Source organism: Cordyceps militaris (genome assembly GCF_000225605.1).
Source record: "Cordyceps militaris CM01 unplaced genomic scaffold CCM_S00005, whole genome shotgun sequence".
In the NCBI taxonomy this organism is placed as follows: domain Eukaryota; kingdom Fungi; phylum Ascomycota; class Sordariomycetes; order Hypocreales; family Cordycipitaceae; genus Cordyceps; species Cordyceps militaris.
Genome location: NW_006271973.1, coordinates 400,814 through 420,304, shown reverse-complemented (window position 1 = coordinate 420,304; position 19,491 = coordinate 400,814). Strand labels below are relative to the sequence as shown.

General features: G+C 52.7%; 5 protein-coding genes across 5 annotated transcripts; 2 read left to right on the top strand and 3 right to left on the bottom strand.

Moving 5' to 3' along the window:
* Positions 1 to 261: 261 nt before the first annotated feature.
* Positions 262 to 1,327, top strand: CCM_09679 (mating-type protein MAT 1-1-2; the record flags this gene model as incomplete). The annotated part of the gene is made up of 2 exons (XM_006672440.1): positions 262 to 412; positions 465 to 1,327. 2 exons carry the CDS (start codon positions 262 to 264, stop codon positions 1,325 to 1,327), a joined length of 1,014 nt encoding a protein of 337 aa, XP_006672503.1.
* A 778-nt stretch (positions 1,328 to 2,105) lies between these two features.
* CCM_06523 (mating-type protein MAT 1-1-1) lies at positions 2,106 to 3,585 on the top strand (the record flags this gene model as incomplete). The annotated part of the gene is made up of 3 exons (XM_006671664.1): positions 2,106 to 2,391; positions 2,448 to 3,470; positions 3,524 to 3,585. 3 exons carry the CDS (start codon positions 2,106 to 2,108, stop codon positions 3,583 to 3,585), a joined length of 1,371 nt encoding a protein of 456 aa, XP_006671727.1.
* Positions 3,586 to 3,861: 276 nt separating this feature from the next.
* On the bottom strand, positions 3,862 to 5,981 carry CCM_06522 (uncharacterized protein; the record flags this gene model as incomplete). Its single annotated transcript, XM_006671663.1, has 9 exons — positions 3,862 to 3,950; positions 4,113 to 4,209; positions 4,527 to 4,577; positions 4,600 to 4,652; positions 4,803 to 4,903; positions 5,116 to 5,146; positions 5,380 to 5,432; positions 5,705 to 5,793; positions 5,850 to 5,981. The coding sequence occupies 9 exons, from the start codon at positions 5,979 to 5,981 to the stop codon at positions 3,862 to 3,864; spliced, it is 696 nt and encodes a 231-aa protein (XP_006671726.1).
* A 2,846-nt stretch (positions 5,982 to 8,827) lies between these two features.
* CCM_06521 (cytoskeleton assembly control protein Sla2) lies at positions 8,828 to 12,204 on the bottom strand (the record flags this gene model as incomplete). The annotated part of the gene is made up of 5 exons (XM_006671662.1): positions 8,828 to 8,878; positions 8,932 to 11,345; positions 11,413 to 11,894; positions 11,960 to 12,100; positions 12,173 to 12,204. 5 exons carry the CDS (start codon positions 12,202 to 12,204, stop codon positions 8,828 to 8,830), a joined length of 3,120 nt encoding a protein of 1,039 aa, XP_006671725.1.
* Positions 12,205 to 12,976: 772 nt separating this feature from the next.
* CCM_06520 (ankyrin 2,3/unc44, putative) lies at positions 12,977 to 19,359 on the bottom strand (the record flags this gene model as incomplete). Its single annotated transcript, XM_006671661.1, has 2 exons — positions 12,977 to 17,618; positions 17,684 to 19,359. 2 exons carry the CDS (start codon positions 19,357 to 19,359, stop codon positions 12,977 to 12,979), a joined length of 6,318 nt encoding a protein of 2,105 aa, XP_006671724.1.
* Between the last annotated feature and the right edge of the window lie 132 nt (positions 19,360 to 19,491).

The window sequence follows — 19,491 nt, the reverse complement described above, 5'->3', positions numbered from 1 at the left end:
GGGAGAAAGAAGCGTGAGGGGTTCTTCGTTGTCTCGCGGCAGGGCGCTATCCGTGAAAGGTAAATTCTTGCAGGAGACCTGGTGGTGTTTGTAAAGCAGCGTAAACTGGGACGGCGCTTCACTTGTGTTGGGCTGCAGCTCCACGTCGTTGCTCAGTTGTTCAAAGTATTTCCTTCGCTTCCCTGAGTTCTGTTCCCAAAACACCCTCACCAATATTATTTTGCGACCTCCCGCCCTCGTATTGTTTCACGACTAGTAGACATGGACAGTATTTTCAGCTTCAGTCCGTTCTGGACCGAGGACGAGTGCATTGTAGATTCAGAATCTGCCATCGACTCAATCCGATGCCATGCTTTACGAGTTTCTCTGGAAAAGAACAGGGGAAGGGAAGAGAAACTACCGTGCCTGCAGGGTACGCGGTCTCTGGTCGGTTTGATACTTTGTCGCTAACCAAGTGCACCTAGATGTACTAGAAGATGTCATCTACGCGATCGAGAGCCTACTATGGAACCCCCGAGACGACAACATTATAATAAACCGAATAGTTGCGCTCGGCGTAGAAGAGACGATCGACCCCGTCCTGCTGGTCAAAGAAGCGATCGCCCACTGGTACATTAGCGCAGTGCCAATCTCAACCCGAGATCCTCACCATGGCTTGCCGCCGGACGCAGAGATAGAGCAGGAGGACGGCGCGACAATACTGAGATGGAATCGACAATATGCAGCTGAGAAACACGAAATAGCGAACCTCGGTCTCATAGCAATGCTCTTGACATCTGAGACATGGTCCCGTCCTGAAAGCCCAACTTTGCGGTTAGGGACTTTAGTGGCAAACGCCGCCACTGCAATTTTATTCGGAGCTTTCATGATTATACCGAAAATTAGCATCAGAGAATCTTCAAATTTGCTGGTATCAGTCCTGAAAGATAACGAAGCGATGCGATTATATCTGAGAACCACCTGGCAATTGGCTCAAGATGGCGCTTCAAAATACACACACTCGCCGTCCGCTGAGTTCGGAACAACTACATCTGAGGTTAAAATTGATCATGCTGGAAAGCGGCTCTTGAGTAAGGTTGGACAAGAGAACTGGTCTGTGGCGTCGCTTTGGCATCCTAGTCGAAAGACCCCCGGTTCTGCTTGGAATAAATTCATGAGGAATACACAGCAACCATATTTCCCCTGCAAGAAAATCAAAACTGAGATTCGATATCGACTTCCAAGCTCTTGTCTCTCTTTAGCCGAGCCTTGGGAGATATATTATTCTGAGCTGCGCTCCAAATTTGACCAGGTACGATGTCTGCCTCCCCCGTACCTGTCCGACTAACACCTGGCAGACACGCCGACAAAGAGTCACTCTTTCTGATAGCGAGAGGGTGGCACAATTCTCCAAACTGGCAACTGAGACATGTTTGCCCTACCCAATGAAAGAACACACAGAGAATGTACGTAGATCTGTTTCGATGCGTGACACCTATCTGACAAAACAGTCCGCAGAACAGATTGAAGACATTGAACAAGAGTATCTGTATAACATTCCCATGGTACGTAATTAACTACACCCTAATGAGCACATAATACTAATTCGAGAAGGTCAAAAAGAACATCAACGATCTACGAGGACATTTGTCGCTGCCGTTTATTACGAGCACAGCACGGGCACTCAGATTTGAAGCCGAACCAGACGAGGTGGAGGGGGATCTATTTCTCATGAATTTTAGTGAGGGTTAAGAAATTGAAATACCCAATTTTCCATTATTTGATGGCGCGTTTGTAAAACCCATTGGCGTACCGAAGGCCAAGGCTACTACTCCTCTGTCCAGCGGATGGCTGAGCTCTGCAATCGGGAGTCCGGGTGACCGAGCCACTCTGTAGCGGGGCCAGGTGGCACCTGAAAGATTCACCCCCCCGACCCTAGACTCGCAGGGGTGGCGCTTGAGTACACACCCTCCCAGCTCACCTGCCCTCCAGGAGTATCTCACTTCCAATTGAGCACAACCTTTCCTGTTCGACTCTAAAAAAACACTTCAATGACCACTCCCCCCCAAAGTTTTCGATGCATCCTACATCACAACATTACCTCAATTGCCATTTCCCCAGACAAAATGGAACACAGATCGAGCGACACTGAGCATCAAGAGCTGCTTAGGCGGCTCTCAACCGTCTCTTCACATACAATTCTCCGTCATCTGCAAGAGGAGACAATATTGCAGATCGCCGCAAAGTGCTTCGAAGACAAAGAAAAGGAGAACAATTCGACAAAATACTCCAAGCCTCAATCGACCCTTCATTTCACGGAGCCGCAACGAGCCTTGCCACAGAAGAGAAGCAACAGCAAGCAGGCCGGAGACCGCGCAAAACGACCATTGAATGCTTTCATCGCATTCAGAAGTGAGTGCAGAATATTAATTTCCCTCGAGAACAAATCTAACTCCAATGATTAAAAGGCTACTACGTGAAACTATTTCCAGAGTCGCAACAAAAGGCGGCGTCCGGCTTCCTCACGACACTCTGGAATAAAGACCCGTTCAGAAATCGCTGGGCAATGATCGCGAAGGTATATTCTTTCATTCGCGATGAGATGGGAAAGAAGAGGGCTCCCCTCTCCTCATTTCTGATGGCTGCTTGTCCGGCAATGGACATTTTACCTCCTGATGAGTACCTTCAGGTTCTGGGCTGGGCAGTCGAAGATACCGAACAAGGTACCAAGATGCTTGTTCAGAAAGATGAGCTCCGAGCTCCTAAAGAAACCACCAGAACGTGTCCAGACTCGGAGCTGGAGCTTTTTCAAGGAATGATTGAGTTGGGATACATGCCAGATGAGAATATCTTCTTGCTGGAGGCCCTTCTGGCTCAGGATAACCGTTCGGCTCTTACTTCAACAATCTACATCGCAGAGCGCGGCTCCATCAGACCAGATCACGAGCGATTCCCCCCCAGCATCTCTGAACGAGCCCAAGTACCCGAGCAAGAAGGATCCGCTGCTCAATTAGACGTCCCCATCTACACTCCAAGCCTGGAAGCCTCAACCCCGTGTTGCGGGACCCCGCGCAACTCAGAAGACACGGCAACGCCGTCCACTTGCACCTCCATATCCACCCCTCCAACACAGCTCGCTGCTCTCTTGCCTTCGATTTCACCCCAGTCGCATTCTACGGGTATGCTACCTACTGTACCTGCTTCAGCCGCTGAGCCCTCGTCAGTCGCAGCCTCCGAATCTTACTTTTGCCCCTACTATTACAACATTGTCACGGACGATGCCGCTGCTTGTTCCCCTGCCTCGTCTTTCGGTAGCGATCCTGGCTTTGGCACACGGCCTACCTCCCACCCTGGCTATACCATGACAGACTCATCGCCCGTCGTCTTGAGCTTGGACGGTGTGGCGGACTATCAGGCCTTCGACATTGACTGTCCGTGGGACTTTGACGCTGTACTGAGCCAATGCACGCCGCCATCAAGTACAGACCGACGTAAGTCTTGATATATGTGTAATTCTGACACCTGCTAACCACTCTCCCCTCAGTGTTTGCCCTTTCAAGCAGCCCCGAGTATAATCCTCATGAAGACTTCCACTATACGTTTTGATTGACATGAATTTCTTTCTTCCTTTTCTTTTTATACTAAAAATTTCTTTGCTGTCAGTGAGATTGAAATTAGATGGCAACACTCAGGTCTTGTCTAGCTACTGGAGTCTACTTCGCGAAGAAATGGCTGAGCAATCAGGGTGGACAAATGGCGTTTTCTGGATTTCATGTTTTCCCAACGGAGGCAATACCCCCTCGACAATCGTTCTCGAGGACTTGGATTTTAGTCTACAGTTTATTCCCTAGGCGCATCTTTCGGCAATTCTATCTCGTTTCTTCATTTTTGCGCAACTTCGTAGCATAGTGACCGCGCGATACCATCTCGGGGTAAATGGCGACAAAGGGCGCCGGTGGCGGAGTAAAAATCTAGTTACCACGTGCTTGTTCGGTCTGGGCTGACGAACGATAGCTAGACGAATCGACAAATACGTTGAGAGTAAATTGACACTAGCGCGATCTTTGTTCTTTTTGTTTGGTCGAATTAAATGCCGACCCTGTCCTGTTATGCTCACCTCCTGCACAACTTACACACCAGCCCCAGCTGACCATGGCGGCGATGGGGCCAACCCCCAAACGCCACAAGTAACTTTTTTACACCCGCCCCCTTCGTCACAAGATTGCGAGCCTAAATGCTATCATGGTGCATTGGTTACGAATTAGAACTGGACCCGCAGCAGGCAGCAGTCATTGTTGTTAGTGCGCGCTAGTTCTTGTGCGTTAGTGTCATCCCCCGCGCCAACTTTCGCCGGGCCGCCTTGACATCGGGGCCTGCTCCATCAGCGTTCGAGCCCGTCGTCGTCTTTTCAACATTTAGCCCTCATTCCACTAAACTCGTGTCGTCTCCCCTGCTTTGTCTTGTCAAGTTGAAAAAAAAAATTGCGACATTTCTCCCTGAGGGGTGCGTAAGCCAAGCCACTAGTAGGTACGGCAAAATTGCCCTACCAAAATCGCCTGTGGGCTACTATCGGGCTTCACGGAACTCGGCAGAGAGAACTACGCGATGTTTGTGTCTCACCTCTCCTTCGGTTTTACGACAGGTCACGATCGAGTCACGATGGTGGTAGCCAGCTTTTTTGAGGCCATTGCAGTAAAAAAGCTAATAAATAGACGGCCGTATCACCAACGGGGCCGTATCACCAACGGGGCCGTATCACCAACGGTCCGGTGTCAAGAAACGGCCGGCCACCTCCGATGCGGCAAGGTGCAGTCACGACTTACTAGGAGCGGCCGCCACGCGCCGACAAGCGAACTCGAGCAGCCAAGCTTTCTCGCGCAATTTGCCAGTCCGTTTTTGGCCAGGTCCTTGATCCACCAGCAGCCTGCGACGGATCGGTCAGGGCTTAGCTTTTTTCGTCTATTAGCCCACGCTGCTTCGGTTCGGGGCGGCCACGAGTTTTGTCTGCGGCGGTGCTAGTGATGTTGTTCTCTTGGTGTGTGTGTTGTGCTCCCACCGTGCTACTCTATCCTCTTGGCTTTCTCATAAATATTATCAAGGATGAGCAGATCCATTGAGCCGTTAGCCAAAACTTACAAATACATAGGTGGCCAGCCACGGACTGGGCCTAATAATAGGTACACAAGAGCCATATTACCCCACCGGCTTTACATCTGGTTCCGGATGGCTGCATCTTCTTCCTGCATAGAAACTTTGCGGCGCGTAGCAACTTTTAGTCATGTTAGACGACGCTGTTGCTTCAATCACTGAGACATATGTACATGTATGCTCTTCAAGTTGGAAGCTCTGTGGAAGCTTCTGTGGAAGCTCGGTGGCCGTTTTTAGCGTACCAGCACTCACCGTCGCACCGCACCCTCAAGTTATCGCGACGGGGTCCAAGGGACCAACTGGTTCTAGTCTAGACGTGTGGCTTGCTGTAACGAGTTACTCTCGCATCGTCCAAAGAGGAGGGGGGGGGGGGGGTTTGCATTCGAACAGATGGTGGCGGATGGCATCCAGACTAGGGGCCAGGCAGGCGCCACCTGCTGCGGGGTGGGGGAAGTTTTTAGCTGGGCAGATCGAGGAATAATGTTTCTGGCCTCCTATTTCCTCGGGCAGCCTGCTCTTTTGGGAAGATGGAAGTCGGCGACCCCGTCGAGCAGTCAAGATACGGTTGCCTGCTCACTGGCGACAAGCCCCTGACTGGGTGATGCAGAATGCAGAACCGTCCCCCTCGTGCAATGCAGGGTGATTAATATATCGGGATTCCAGCGCCTTGGAACGTTGTCATCATCGGCTGTGTAGGTGGTGCGCATGTAACGTTATGTTACACGAGCTTGTTTTGAGGCTCTTCGATTTTGGTCTGATGTGTCGGCTACCGTTTTACGAATAAGTAAGAGCCCCAATGTTACTCTTGTAGTTAGGTAGTGGGCTAGCTTGATCGTGGCCGAAGCCTGTGCCATGTTGACAAGGTGCCTTTCGGGTTGTCTGCCAGGAGCAACGAGATGGACCGATTCAGTAGATACAGTAGAGCATCGGCAGTTGGAGCCATTTGAAAACTGCTAGAGCGTCATAGCTGTCGACGTTGTCGAGCAGTTTGCGATGCTCCGCGCCGATGGCCCGATAACTAATTCGTACTCCGTACTGGTTACTGGGGCGGATGATGGAGCTTGGATAGATCGGCATCGGGCCCCTAACTCGCCGTTGCCCGTATTTATGAGGTACAGTGTTTCGGATAGATGTCTCGGAGCTGGCTTGTTGCTAAAAGTGATGTACGGATACGTACCGATTACGGACGCACACTGCTGGTACCCCATAGTACTGGCATTAGCTTGCTGCTAGTGGGTAAAGAGGTGAGCTTTACCGGACAATTCTTGAAACAGCCACGCGTTGTGCGACTCTGATCCGCGGCCTCGGCGGACTCGATCAAGAACGGTTCTCAGCGTCGCATGGACCATATCTTGGACGGTCTGGTATTGTGAGCAGCGGCAGACGAGCAGAAAGCCTCAGCTGATGCAGGGCTACCAAAGCACCGTGGTCCGTTTGCTCATCAACACCTTCACCATCGGGAAATTGAATATAGACGATGTGGAGATTTTCTGGGGCCGGAAGCCTTGAGACCATTTGTAACTATTTCTGCAACATCTTTTAGCCTTTTGCGAGTGTGTGCGACGGATAACCACCTGTTTGCTGTCTGCATGGCGTCACCTTTGTCTGAGAAGGGTCTGGGGCCAATGGCGTCGCTCCCTTTGCAAAGTGCGGGAGATGTGGGAGTGGATGGCCAAGGGGGGTCTCTCGCAGAAGCCAACGGTCACGGGAAGACGAAGAATAGAGGGGGGAGCGGCCACGATGGTTGGTTTTTTTCTTTTGTGGTGGTGGTGGGGATGGTTGCGGGAGGAAGAAAAGAAAAGAAGAGGACAGACAAAGACTGAAAAATCACAAAGGAAAAATGGGGCTCGCGTTGGGCTTATTTTGTCCCTCCATCGCGTCGTTTTGCTGTGCTCACCGATGTTCTTCTTGAGCATCCTCACCATTAAAAAGGAAATTTGATTTTGAAAATAGACAGCATTCACGATTTTTGATGAGTTTTTGCGATTTTTCATGGAACAAGATGGAATGGATAAAAAAAGAATGAGCAAATGGTGGAGGGGAAATCTCCCCCCCTCCAACGAGCCTTAGCGGTGTGCTCGGCGCGTGGCCAACGTTTTTAGCGGGTGCTAGCGCCGAAGATGCGACGCCCTGAGTTCAAGGTTTGCTTCGAAAAAGCCTCCGAATCACGGCGGTCTGGCGCATAACTACCGTGGTGCTGTACCAGCAGGCCAGAATTGTCAAGGTGTGTACTTGCTCCTTTTATTTTCTAGAAGCCTTCCTTTGTTGGAACCTCGAGTCGAGGCTGTGTTGTCCGGTTCGAGGGGCAACTTTGCTGCAGGTAACTACTGAAGCGCTCTGTAACTCTGTAATTGTATTTGGATACTTTACTGGTACAGACGTATTTGGATACCAATTCTTGCAGCCTTTACCAACATGACTAGGTACCTATGTATCCAGGTAGGTAGGTAGGTAGGTAGTACAAGCAGCGCTCGCAGGAAAACCGTTCAAGTACGGGGACTGGTGTAACTACGGGATTGGGGGTAAGCAGGTTGGCGTTGGACCAGACCTCTGTCCTCGGAGCGCACTCCGGGCCCCTCCCCGGGCTGGTCAACGAGAGCCACCTAGAATGCGCCTCAGCCTTCAAGTCATCCCCCCCCCAGGCCGCTAACAAGGCACTAAACTCGTCTCGACTTCTGACAGCCGCCGCCAGCGTGGCCGGCCACGCTAAAATTGCAACCGAGTGTCGACATCCTGGACGGGCTCGGCTGTCGCCAGCCATGCCTGCCATCGTCAGCCACGCCTCCATCGTCAGTCCCTCTCGACCAAGCCTAGAATCCGCCATCCCATGCCACTATCCTTCTTCCAAGCTAATAGACACGTTGCCCGTTGTCCGTTGCCCTTCTTAGCTCGGCAACGTCAATGGCGGCGATTCAGGTCCCCCTCGTCCCCGAAACTAAGCCCATCTACCAAGCCGAGACCGAGCGCCTCATGCCCCACCCCGAGACGCCGAGGCCCATCTCAACACCCCGTTTCCCACACCGAGCGAATCATCGACAACATCGACAGCCCGTCGCTATGCAGATCACGACAATGCAAACCACATCTTTATTACTAGTCATCGTACTCTTAGCCTCCATCTTCACCTATTGGCTTTTCCTCAAATAGCTTCTCCTCAAACCGCCCCGATAAACGAAAAGCCATGGCCTCACGCCAAGTCCGTCGCTTGTGAATGAGCCTCCATCTAGTCCCTACAACTCCGTTGCTTGCCTCAGTTCGAGGATCAACAACGCTAGTCGATGACTCTCACGAGATCCAATTCTACCAATTTAACCCGCAACTCTGTACGGAGTCATTCATTCTCAAACCCCTCCCAGTGGGTATATCCTCTTGTACGGATAGCCTAGCTCGGACTTCTGCCAACCACTGTCAACCCTGCCAACATACCCTTGCTTGGCAATGGCTGCTGCCTGTCTGGCCATCCTTGTTATCTCTTTGCTCTTTGTCTCACCCCTGCCCCCCCGGCTTACTCCTCTTGGTAAGAAATCTTGCGCATTTCACCCAATCTGTGTCTAGCTGCAGCGAGAGCATTCTCCAGCTGCAGGATTTCAACCTGTTCCGCCATTCCCCGTTAGCTACATGTTGCAAATGCAAATCCACAATGCACAGAGCCGAGTAAAGAAGCCACTCGCGTATCAGCTTTCCAAGTGCCGGCCTCAGCTCATCTGCAGGCCAGACGTGGCTTGCAGATATGCACCGTGACACCGCGATACTCGAGCCTCCGTGAAAACATGCCAAATCATTAGAATCATCTAGAAAACATACCTGTTGCTCCATCTCCTGTACCTTGAACTCATGGTGCCCAAGCTTGGAGTAATCAACCTGGTCCTCCTCCTGAGACCGTTCCTTGATCATGTTCTGCACCTGCCGCACCAGGGACCGGCACGCCCCGCCCACTGCCTTGCTGGCCTGCTCCAGCTTGTCCTGGTTCTTGGACATGAACCCTGCCTTGACACGACTGGCTGCCACAAGCTGTGCTGTCGAGGCGGCCACGTCGTTTGAGGCTACAATAAGCTGCTCGGGGCTGTTGCGCTTCGACAACACACCGTCTGCCGTCTCAATCAGTGTGTTCGTTGATGAAGCTACTGCCTTGGCTGCTGAGATGAGGCCTTCGGTCCACCTATTGTTCTTCTTATAGAATGCCGTGCGTGATGACGAACCCTTGCCCGCCTGTACAATCTCCTGCTGCGTGGCCGTAGTAGCTCTGATGAGTTCCGCAATTGCGCTCGTAATGGCCGTAGCTGCGTCTAGAATTGAGTCGCTGACCTTGAGTTCGTATGTCGAGTAGCCATTCCGAGGCTTGTTCTTGAGCTTGGCCAACCGAGCCGCCGCAGCTGCAATCGCGTCGGCTGCCTTGGTTAGTTCGGAATCAACGAGATCACCCAAATCCCCCTTGTTGTTAGCAAATTTGCCAAACCCGGGAGCGAAGCCCTCGACTAGCTTGTTCAGCTTCTGCAGGTTCATCTGCACGTCTGTGCTGCTGTTGATGACAACGTCTGTCTTTTGCACTTGATCCATGCCCTCCAGGCGGAAGCTCTGCAGGCTGCGGAAGAATTGGACCGACGCCATGGCTGATTGGCGTGCACCGTTCATCAGCGAGTCAGTCTTCTTGTCGTCGGTTGCCAGTCTCGTCAGACCCTTGGTGTTGCTACACACATCGGCCATGGCTCCGGAGAACACGTTGACAGACTTGATCAGCTCGGCATGCGTGCTATTGGGGCCATCAGCAATGAAGTTGTTGAAAGATGTCGCAAACTCCATGGCGCTAGCGGCAGCCTTTTCAATCTGCGACAAGACGTAGGCTGGCGAAGCGTTTTGGTTACCAGCCTGCATAGTGGAGTCAAGCTCGTACAGCGCATCGTCGACGCGGCCGATGGCAGCCTGGAGGACAGAGTCAATGATGTCGTTGATCTTGTCCAGGTTGGCCATAATGATGACATCAAGCTGGCTGTCCAGGACCTCGTCGTTGCTGCCCTGGTTCTGCTTGAGATCGTTCAGTTCGATCAGCGTCTGGTCCATGCCAGCCTTGTACACCTCGAGCTCTTCTTCTTTGTCGCGCAGGAGCTGCTCCAGGTCGGAGCTGCCGTCATGGAGTTTGGAGTGAGCATCATCCAGGGCACGAGACTTGGTACGCAGAGCCTCCTCCAGGTCGCTCATCTCGCGGTTGTACTTGGCGAGCATAGTCGACAGTTCGTTGCCCTTGCTGCGCTCCAGGTTATCAGCGCGGTCGTTGGTCATGCGCAGCTCGCGCTTGAGCTTCTCTAGCTCGTCTTTGTTGCTGCCAGAGAGTCGATCCTTGTCGTGCATGGCACGGTCGCGTTCGCGAATCATATCAGCAAGCTCGAGGTTCTTGGTCTTGATTTCGCGCTCTAGCTTCTCGCGTCGGTCGATTGCTTCTTGCGCACTGGCAGCTTTGAGCTGAACGCCTTTGAACTTTTGCAAAAGGTCAAGATGCTCGGTACGCAGTTGCGAGTACAACTTGGCCAGAGCCTCGTATTTTGTCCTCCAGGTATTGACCTGCTCCTGCAGGGCTCGAATCTGCTCGTCCTTGCTGGTGATTTGCTGGCCGTAATTGTTCTGCAGCTGAGCCAGCTCGCCCTCGAGAGCCTTAACACGTTGATCGTACTTTTGTAGCATCAGCTGGTCCTGCTCAAAGCGCGAACGCGCGTTGAGGTTCTCGCGCTCGAGCTCTGCCAGTCTGCCCTGGGTCTGCCACTGCGCCTGTTGGGCAAGAAGGGCCTCTTGCTCCCGCTGCTGTTGCTCGGCCAGGCGTCTCTGCTGCTCATCAAAGTCTCGTTGCGCTTGCTGCTGGGCCTGCTGCTGGGCTTGGAGATGGGACTGCTGTCGCTGCTCCAGAACGCGCTGCTGTTCCTCGTACTCTCTATTCTGGCGGTCCAGTTCGCTCTTCCAGAAGTCGGAGATCTCATCAGGCTCGTCTGATTTGGGTGCGGGAACGGGGGTGGGCTGGCGCTCAATCTCTTGCTTGGGACGCGCAGGAAGAGCGGGGGCATTCTCGTCTTCAGCAAGCAGGTTCGGCGCATCATGGGGGAGTTTGGGGATATTAATCAGGCTGGTAAGGTAGCGCAGGTTGGAGCACTCGTAGTAGAACTTAACCAATCTGTAGTGTTGAGCATCGTATCGTTCGCGGAGGGGCTGCAGCGCATCGTCATCGCCAGTAACTAGGGAGAGTCAGTACAGAGCGGTATTGGCAGTCGGCGTTGGCCAAGCAGAGGTGATGATGCTTACTGGTGTGAAGGGCGCGAAGCATGCTTGTTATGAATTTGTAAATTCCATAACTTTCGTGGACGAGGGGCACAAGCGCGGCGATTCGGCATTCGTTATTGCCGACGTTGCGAAAGTGGGAAAATATGAGTTTTTGGAACTGCTCGATCTTATCTTGCAGCACCATGAGGTCCGTTATGGTCTCATAGCCTTCATTGGGGTCATTGATGGCCTTGAGACTAATGTACTCTTCGTACTCGAAAGTTCCGTTGAATTCGGGGTGGGCCTGATGGAAGGACAGCTTGGCGAGCAGGAAATAGACATACTCTCTGATTAGAGGGCCATAACCGCGAACGCCCTCACCAGCCATACCACGGTTCAGGCCGTCGATCCAGCCTCTGTTGGCCATGGCCTCCTTGAGAGCACTGGGGTGGCCTTCCTGCAGGACCTTGTGAATAGTGATGAGGGCCTTGAAGGTTTGGACCTCATCGGCCATGATGGGTTGGCTGTATAGGTTGAGTTGGCAGTTAGCGTAGCGCATGTTGAGGCACAGCGGGTTTAGGTGACCTACACCTTGATGCCGGACCAAAAGGCCAAGGAGGATCGGTGATCCCATGTGTAAACGATGCAAGCGCGGACATGCTTGCGCTTGGGGGAGATTTCGTCGGCACTCGTTGCTTTTTTGATGGAGATGGCAAGCTCCTGGTCGGTCCTGAGAGCAGTTGGTAGTTAGCGATGACCATTGTATTTGGCGTCTTCAAGGAAGCACGTGTAGCAAACGTACTTGGTGTGCTCGGCGGTGCGAAGGGACGCCATGATTGGCGATGATGACGCAGCGCGGCCGTCCGGGAGCTCGGATACCTCGTAAGGGGTGTGTTGTTGTAGGGATTAGATTCGCGAAGTAATTCGCGCGAGGAATTCAAGGGCGGATCTTAAAACGTCTAGCGCAACTTTGTCGTGCAATGGCTCCGACAAAGGGCGCACTCTAGATGGGGAAGCCGTTCCTCGGGTGGCGATGGACGAGCTGGACAGTCGTAGGAGCTGTCGTCAGCGTTTGGTGATGATGCTCGGCGGCAGTGGCTGAGCGCAACCAATGTGGGGTTGACTTTGATCAAGGTGGCACAACCCCCGCAATAGAACTTCGCAGCTTCAAACGTCAACACCTCCAACAGACAAGTACTACTAGTTGAAGAATTAACTATAATCAGCACGCATCAAAAGCCTCAATTCTGACTCATTGAAGATTTGGTCATCAGGCTCCAGCCTCCAGCTTGCTGCCTTATCGTGCCGCCGCGTACTCTGTAGTTGGGTCTCATCAGACAAACAGACAACAGCCAGGCGGCAAAATTTAGATGCCAGTGGTAATTACTCCAATCTCCCTCCGAGCACTTCTCCCTCATCTTTGACATATCTAGTTACGCAAAGCTACTATGACTACCTCCCTACCTATCGGCGGCTGAGTACCTAAACAACCTGTCGCGAAACACAGCTGGTCCGCACGATTCGCCGCAAATTGGTGCTTCTGGCAGGGATAAAGGGCCATCCATTGGTCTGTCTAGCGTTTAACATCATGGCCACCTCCTTTCCCCTACACCTTCTTCTCGAACAACGCCAGTATCTCGTTATTATTACACGTCGCCGCCACATCAATCGCCGTCTGGTGCGCCTCATTCTCCTCCATCGGGTCCAGCCCGCCGCAGTCCATGACGGCCTTGAAGAGCCGCGCTTCGTCCGTGGCCGCAAGGTGCAAGAGACTGTTCCCCCTCGCGTCCGCGACCCTAAAGTCCGCGCCCAGCGCCGCCAGCGCCGCGACGCCCTCAGCCGCGGCCTCGTCGGCCAGGCACAGCCCGTTGCGGCTGCTGAAAAACCGCAGCAGTACGCTGGTGCGGTTCGCTAGCAGCATCAGCGGCGTCTCTCCCTGCGCGTTGCTCGCGTTGACGTCTAGCCCGTGGTCGCGCACCAGCGTTATGAATAGCGCCGTCACGTCGCCCCGGTCCAGGTTAGGTGCGAGGAAGTGCAGCACGCTGTTGCCGTCTTGATTGACCCCGGTTGGGCTCGCGCCGCTGCGCAAAAGGAGTCGCGTAAGGTCGACCATGAGTTCCTGCTGCGCCGGTCGGGTATCGTCATCAGCACCACTCCCGCCTACCCTTTCCGTTCGTCGCGTCGACGTGGCAAGCAAGGCACTGTAATGCAAGGGCGAGTTACCCGAAGCGTTGGGCGCACTGAGAAGATCCGGCGCGATACGTGAAATCTCGGCGATGAACTTTTCCAGGCGTCCTAGCTTTTGAGGATACTTCCAAGCCCTATAAATCAGATGATGCACAACGCTCTGCCCGCTGTTGTCGCGTGCTTGAATGTCGCAGCCAAGCGCCAATAGTTGCTGGAATGCCACGATACCCTCCTCAGCGGATTCATCCTCATCGTCTTCGTCGTCCGACGTCATATCAATCACGCCGTCTGGACCAGCCCAGCTGTCGCAAATGGCATGCAAAAGGGTGCACCCTTTGGGATCCAGGCAGCTTGCGTCCATGTCCACAGCGTCCATGATGCACTTGCTTAGTTTTCCCAACCGAACAAGTTCATGCAAAACACTACGCTCCTCCGGTGTGTCCTTAGCCTCTTCCGCGATTCCCAGCAGCTTGTTGTAGTCCCCAACGTATGCCGGGACGAATCGATGTCCTCGTCGCTGCACCTGGAAAGTCGCATAAATATCTGCGCCGTGGTTTAGAAGTTTCCTGAAGCAACTTCTCGTGTCCGCATCTTCGGGGAAAGCAGACTTCGATGCGATGTAATAGAGTGGGACTATTTCATGGCGAGGGATCAACGCAGCATCGAAAGTCATCCTGCTATCACCCGAGTAGCAGTCATTCATAGAATCAGTTTCTCGGAGATGATCCTCGACATACGGCATGCGGCTATTGGCATCTGCGCCTCCTTGCAATAGCTTCTCCAGCGCCGCGCTATTGTCTGCCTGGAGCGCCACAAACATCGACCCGGGGCGTATTGCTGCCCCATTGTTGACGAGTAAATCAATAAGCTCGGTGTTGTACCCTGCCAAGTCCAGGCAGCTCCTCCCCTTGGAATCAATAGCATTAACGTCAGCGCCTGCGTTGATCAAAGCCTCCGCAACATCTTTGTGGAAAGGCCCAAACTCTCCAAGTACAGAGTATTCCTTGTCCAGCGCCAGATGGAGCGGCGTCTGCCCGGCTGAATTCCGACATTCTACATCTGCTCCGAGCTGTACAAGATATTGCAGAGCTTGCGCGCCGTGCCACCAGTGACGCCCGCGTGCGATTATGTGCAAGGCTGTGTTCTTCTCTCTGTAGCCACCATTGATGTTCACTGCGTACTTCTCCACTAGAAGCCGTACAATCTCCATGTTGGGCAGCGCCCGGCATACAGCATACTCGAGCATATTGTTTCGAACTTCCTCTCTGCGTGTCTTCTCTTCCACTTTCTCGTCCTGTTGTGGTTTAGGCTGAAAGTAAAGACCGGGTCTGGAAGGGTCACCGAATGCATGCCACTCTCCTTCGTGCAATCTCGCTCGCGTCTCTGCCTCCACAATTTGGTCAAACACGGATGCAAGGCCGTGGGCAATAAGATATTCCAAATGCGGAATGCCTGGGCGAAGAAATCGACAGCCAGCTTCGACCATTTGCTTGACCAGATGGTAGTGACGCCGAACGATGATTGCCTGAAAGATGCCAACATCGATGCCCTCTTGCTGAAGCCAGCCGCTCTGCTGCAGCATGCTTTCAGCAGCACTGCTGCTAGAATCCACCATCTGCGCGTCAAATAAGCGCAAGCCTTGCAGCACATCTCCTTGCTTTACATGCTCTAGTATGTCAACCATCTCCTTTGCGTGCTTCCTTTTGAAGGCGCTGAGACACTGCTGTGCATAGCCGCTATCAAGGGTAGAAGATTTCACGAACGGGTTTGCTTGCCCCCTGTATGGATCAGGATCAAGAAGTGACCACTTGATGCCTGCCGAAACCAACATGTCGAGAATCTCTTCCAGCCTGGTTGACGTAAAGGGAGAAAGCACGTCTGATCGATGTTCTAGCGTAGCCTTTGGCGGTCGTGTCGTATCCAGTGGTCGCAAAGCGGCAATGGGGTCTCCTGGGGCGTGTTCCTTTGCCGTCCACAGTCGATTTTCCTGCTCCATCATTGCACATGCTACAAACAGATTGCCCATGTTGGGGTCAGCGCCAGCATCTAACAAAAGCTTCACACTTTCCGGCCGTCCAGACTGGCAGGCATAAAACAGAGCGGTAATGTCAAACGGCTCATATATGTTATAGCAGCTCTTCACCACTCTCGCATTTATCACATCAGCCTCCTCAGAAGGTGTATCGCCGAGACGGTCATGTATCGCTCTCAGAAGCATACCAACCACGTTACTTTGCTTGCAGCGCGCTGCCAGATGAAGCGGCGTCAGGCCGTCGTGGTTGCGGCACGTTGGGTCGGCGCCAGCGTCAAGCAGCAATTTGGACCAGGATTGCTCGTACACAGATGCGACGTGCAGGGCCGTGTTTCCATCCGCATCGCGCTCATCGATATCCTCGCACTTCTGAATCGCGTATGATATCGGTTGGTCAAAAGCAAACCAAGAACCTCCATATGTGCAGGGCCTTGTGCATAGGATATGAAGTGGTGTTTGTCCCGCATGATTTTTCTGTGAAATGTCCACTCCCGCACCTGTAAGTAACCTGATCAGGTGCATGTCGACGTTAAGTCTGTTTCGGGTATTTTGCACACGTGAACAAAATTCATGCAGAAGACTGTTGCCAGCATTGTCGATAGCTTCCAAATCGAGGAGGTCCAAACTATCCAGAACATCCAGCCACTGGACGATCCTCCCCACATCGTACTGGGACATCACACCCTTGATCACCTCGTGTGCAATCTTGCGACCTTGGAAATCTCCGCTTTCTTTGGAAGCCCCGGCCTCCACTAGGTACTCGAGAGTTCCTACACGTTCCTGGCTGATATGAGAGAGCTGACCTACAACGTCGAACAGTCCTGTTCTTCCGCTTTTATCCCTTGCATCAATGTCGGCACCAGCTTGAACAAGGCAATCGACAATTTCGCGGGCTTCATTGAAGTTTTTTATGCTTCGGAGCGGCGTCAGGCCGCTGTGGTTTTTGGCGTTTGGATCTGCTCCGGATCGCAATACCAGAGCGATACGTTCAAGGTAGCTGGCGGGACATCCCCGTGAGAGCAAAAGATGCAACGTACTATCACCGTTGTGGTCTAGTATGTTCGAGTCGCTACCAAATTCCAATAACTTCGAGATCACGGCCTCCGAGGTCGCGCAATGTAGCGGGGTTCGACCATCCCTATTCACCGCATTCACATCTGCACCGCCCCTCTCAACGAGTTCCGTAACAGCCTCGGGACTGTGGACAAAGTGCAGCGGAGTGCTTCTATTCATGTCAAAAGCCCTAGCATCGCCCGCCGAGATTAGCAGACGAACGAGCTCGATGAAATTAGTGAGTCGATGCAGGAGGGTCTGTCCCGTACTGTCACGCTGATTCACGTCCAATCCAGCCGCGAACAGATTCCTGAAAACCTTTTCAATCTCTGGCATGGTAAGCGAGTTCCTTGTAATACTCTCTGGCCTGAGATTTTGAATCATGCCACGTAAGCAGCTCTGAGTCGGGGCGCCTGTCGGTTCTGGCGTGTAGTCAATGTCAACATTCAGCGGATGATCACGGCCGACGCTGAGTGCCGTTACATCCGCGCCAGCCTGTAAGAAAAGGTTGATGGTCTCTATATCAAGGCTACCGCAGGCCAAGTAAAGAAGTGTATTTCCATGAATCTTGGAATTCACGTTCACTCCTGGGTACTCCAGTAGCAGAGAAGCCAGCCGAGACTGTCCGCTACAGGCGGCCCATGCCAACGCCCAGTGGATGTTGCCGAGGTCTGTGATATATCTCAGCATGACCTCGAGTGTCTCCAAGTGACCCTTCTCGCAAGCACATAGAAGAGGGCTTTCGCCATAATTTGGCTCGCAATGGCTACCCCAAGCATGTGAGCTTCGTAGACCCCTTCGGATCATGGGGCTCACGCCAGCCCGCAGCAAAAGATCAGCCACTACAAAATGGTTTGCTCTTGCCGCTTGGTGTAGGGGAGTGTAGCCTTCTGCAGTGTCCTGTCGATCTAGCCTGGCTCCTGCTGCAATCAATGCCCGAGCCGTCTCCGAATGGCCCTCGCCTGCAGCCCACCAACTGCAGCCCAACAGTGTTAGCCAAGGAATTCGCAGAAAGTGCTACTTCAGGTCACAAAATCTTACATGGGAGTTCTGTCTCGGCTATCCAGAGAGTCTGTATCTTCACCGCGGCCGATCAGCTCCTTGATGTACCCTGTTAGGCCCAATTTAGCGGCAATGTGAGCTTTCGGAACATCCCATGCAACGCCCTTTCGCTCTAGACAGCACCAGACTCGCCGCAAGTGACCGTTTTCAAGTAATTGGCGAATCTCGGCAAGTAATATTGTGTCATCCGATGACTTAGAGCACGCGGCGACGACATGCTTGAACCAGTTGCCAGTCGCGTACTTGAGAAAGGGATATCTCTGCCAAGATGCCACTTTTGTATCGCTATATGAGCCGTGTGCCGGTTTCTCTACAAATTCAGCAGGGAAACTATCCAAACTTCCATTTTGGAGGTAGCGGAGACAATTTAAGGCCAATTGCTCATGAGCAGCACCGGAATCCAGAAGCGGATAGCCGAGGTCGTCCTTTAGCCTCGTGACACCTTTCAAATACTCGGTGAAGGAGTGGTGTATAACGGAGACCGTTTCATCTGCGAGTATCTCTAGAAGTGGACCGCAAGCCGCCTTGACAATCTCTTTTCGCGCTTTCAAATCCCGGTCTGCATCAACGACGCTGATCATTTCAGCGATTTCGAGGAGGCGCAGTGGTCGTGTAGCATGCGTAACTGCCTCGAGAATCAGTTTCTGGATCTTCGCGTCCACCCCGGAGCGAGCAATATGCTCTCTGAGAAGGTTTGTGTAGAGAACGTTGAGATCGGCGGGAAGGTGCGCCAAAGCTGTTTGGACGTCGGCAGCGGGTTCGAGAAAGGCGTCCATTGCAAGCCTTGCGTATAGAAAGAGTCCGTTTGCATTTCCCGGTACTGCATTCATGATTGCATCCCAGTCTTTCCTATCAATTTTCGAGGTCTCCAGGGAGTGCTTGACGAAGCGAGCGATGTCATTATCGACCTCGTCTTCCTGCAGACGAATTTTGAGACAGGTAGTCGAGCGCAGAGGAATCTCAACGCTTGGAACCGGTCGGCTCGTTATGAGGACCTTGACTTTGTCAGGCCGCCAGTGTCCGAGTTTTGCTAGTGCCTTGAGAAAGGAATCGTTGTCTTGATCCATTTCGTCGAGAGCATCTGTCACGCAAAACACTCGGTCGGGCAATGACGTGATTGCCAATTTCAAATCTTTCCACATGTCATCCTGCGACATATTGTCCAAAGACCGATCGCTTTTTACATAGGAATACAGCTGCTGCTGCAAAATGGGACTATGCCCCAAGAGCTGATCCATCCAATCGCGCAGCAGCGACGCGGGCTCGTGGTTGGCATCGATGATTTGCCGAAAGAAAAAGTATAAAACAGGGCATTCCGGCTCAGATGTGGTCAATTCAGAAACAATTTTGGCGGCCATGACTGATTTGCCTGACCCAGGAATTCCCTTGATCCAAAGGAGGCCGTGGTCTTGGCTCGTCAGCCACTGCTGATACTCGGGCGATGCGATTAGCCAGCTTCCAGTCCCTGGAAGGTAGGAAAATGCATGCTTTCGATATTCGCCGCCCGAGATGTCGTAGGCCGTTGGTTCGAGCCATTCCCGTACTTTTCTTAGCTTCTCTGCGCTGAGTGCGGGGATGTTGGAACGGTTCGGCTTGTCTGTTACAACGAAGCCGTCACTGTTTTCACTATCGGAAGTATCAAAGTTCGGTGGCATTTTCACTTCGCGATTATGAGAAGTGAAGAAGGAACGAAAAGAGTAAGCCTAAATTGAAGTCCAGAGGGCCTTACGGGAAAGGCTACAGCGTACACCACTTACGGAAATCAGGCGCGGGGAATGATGACCACC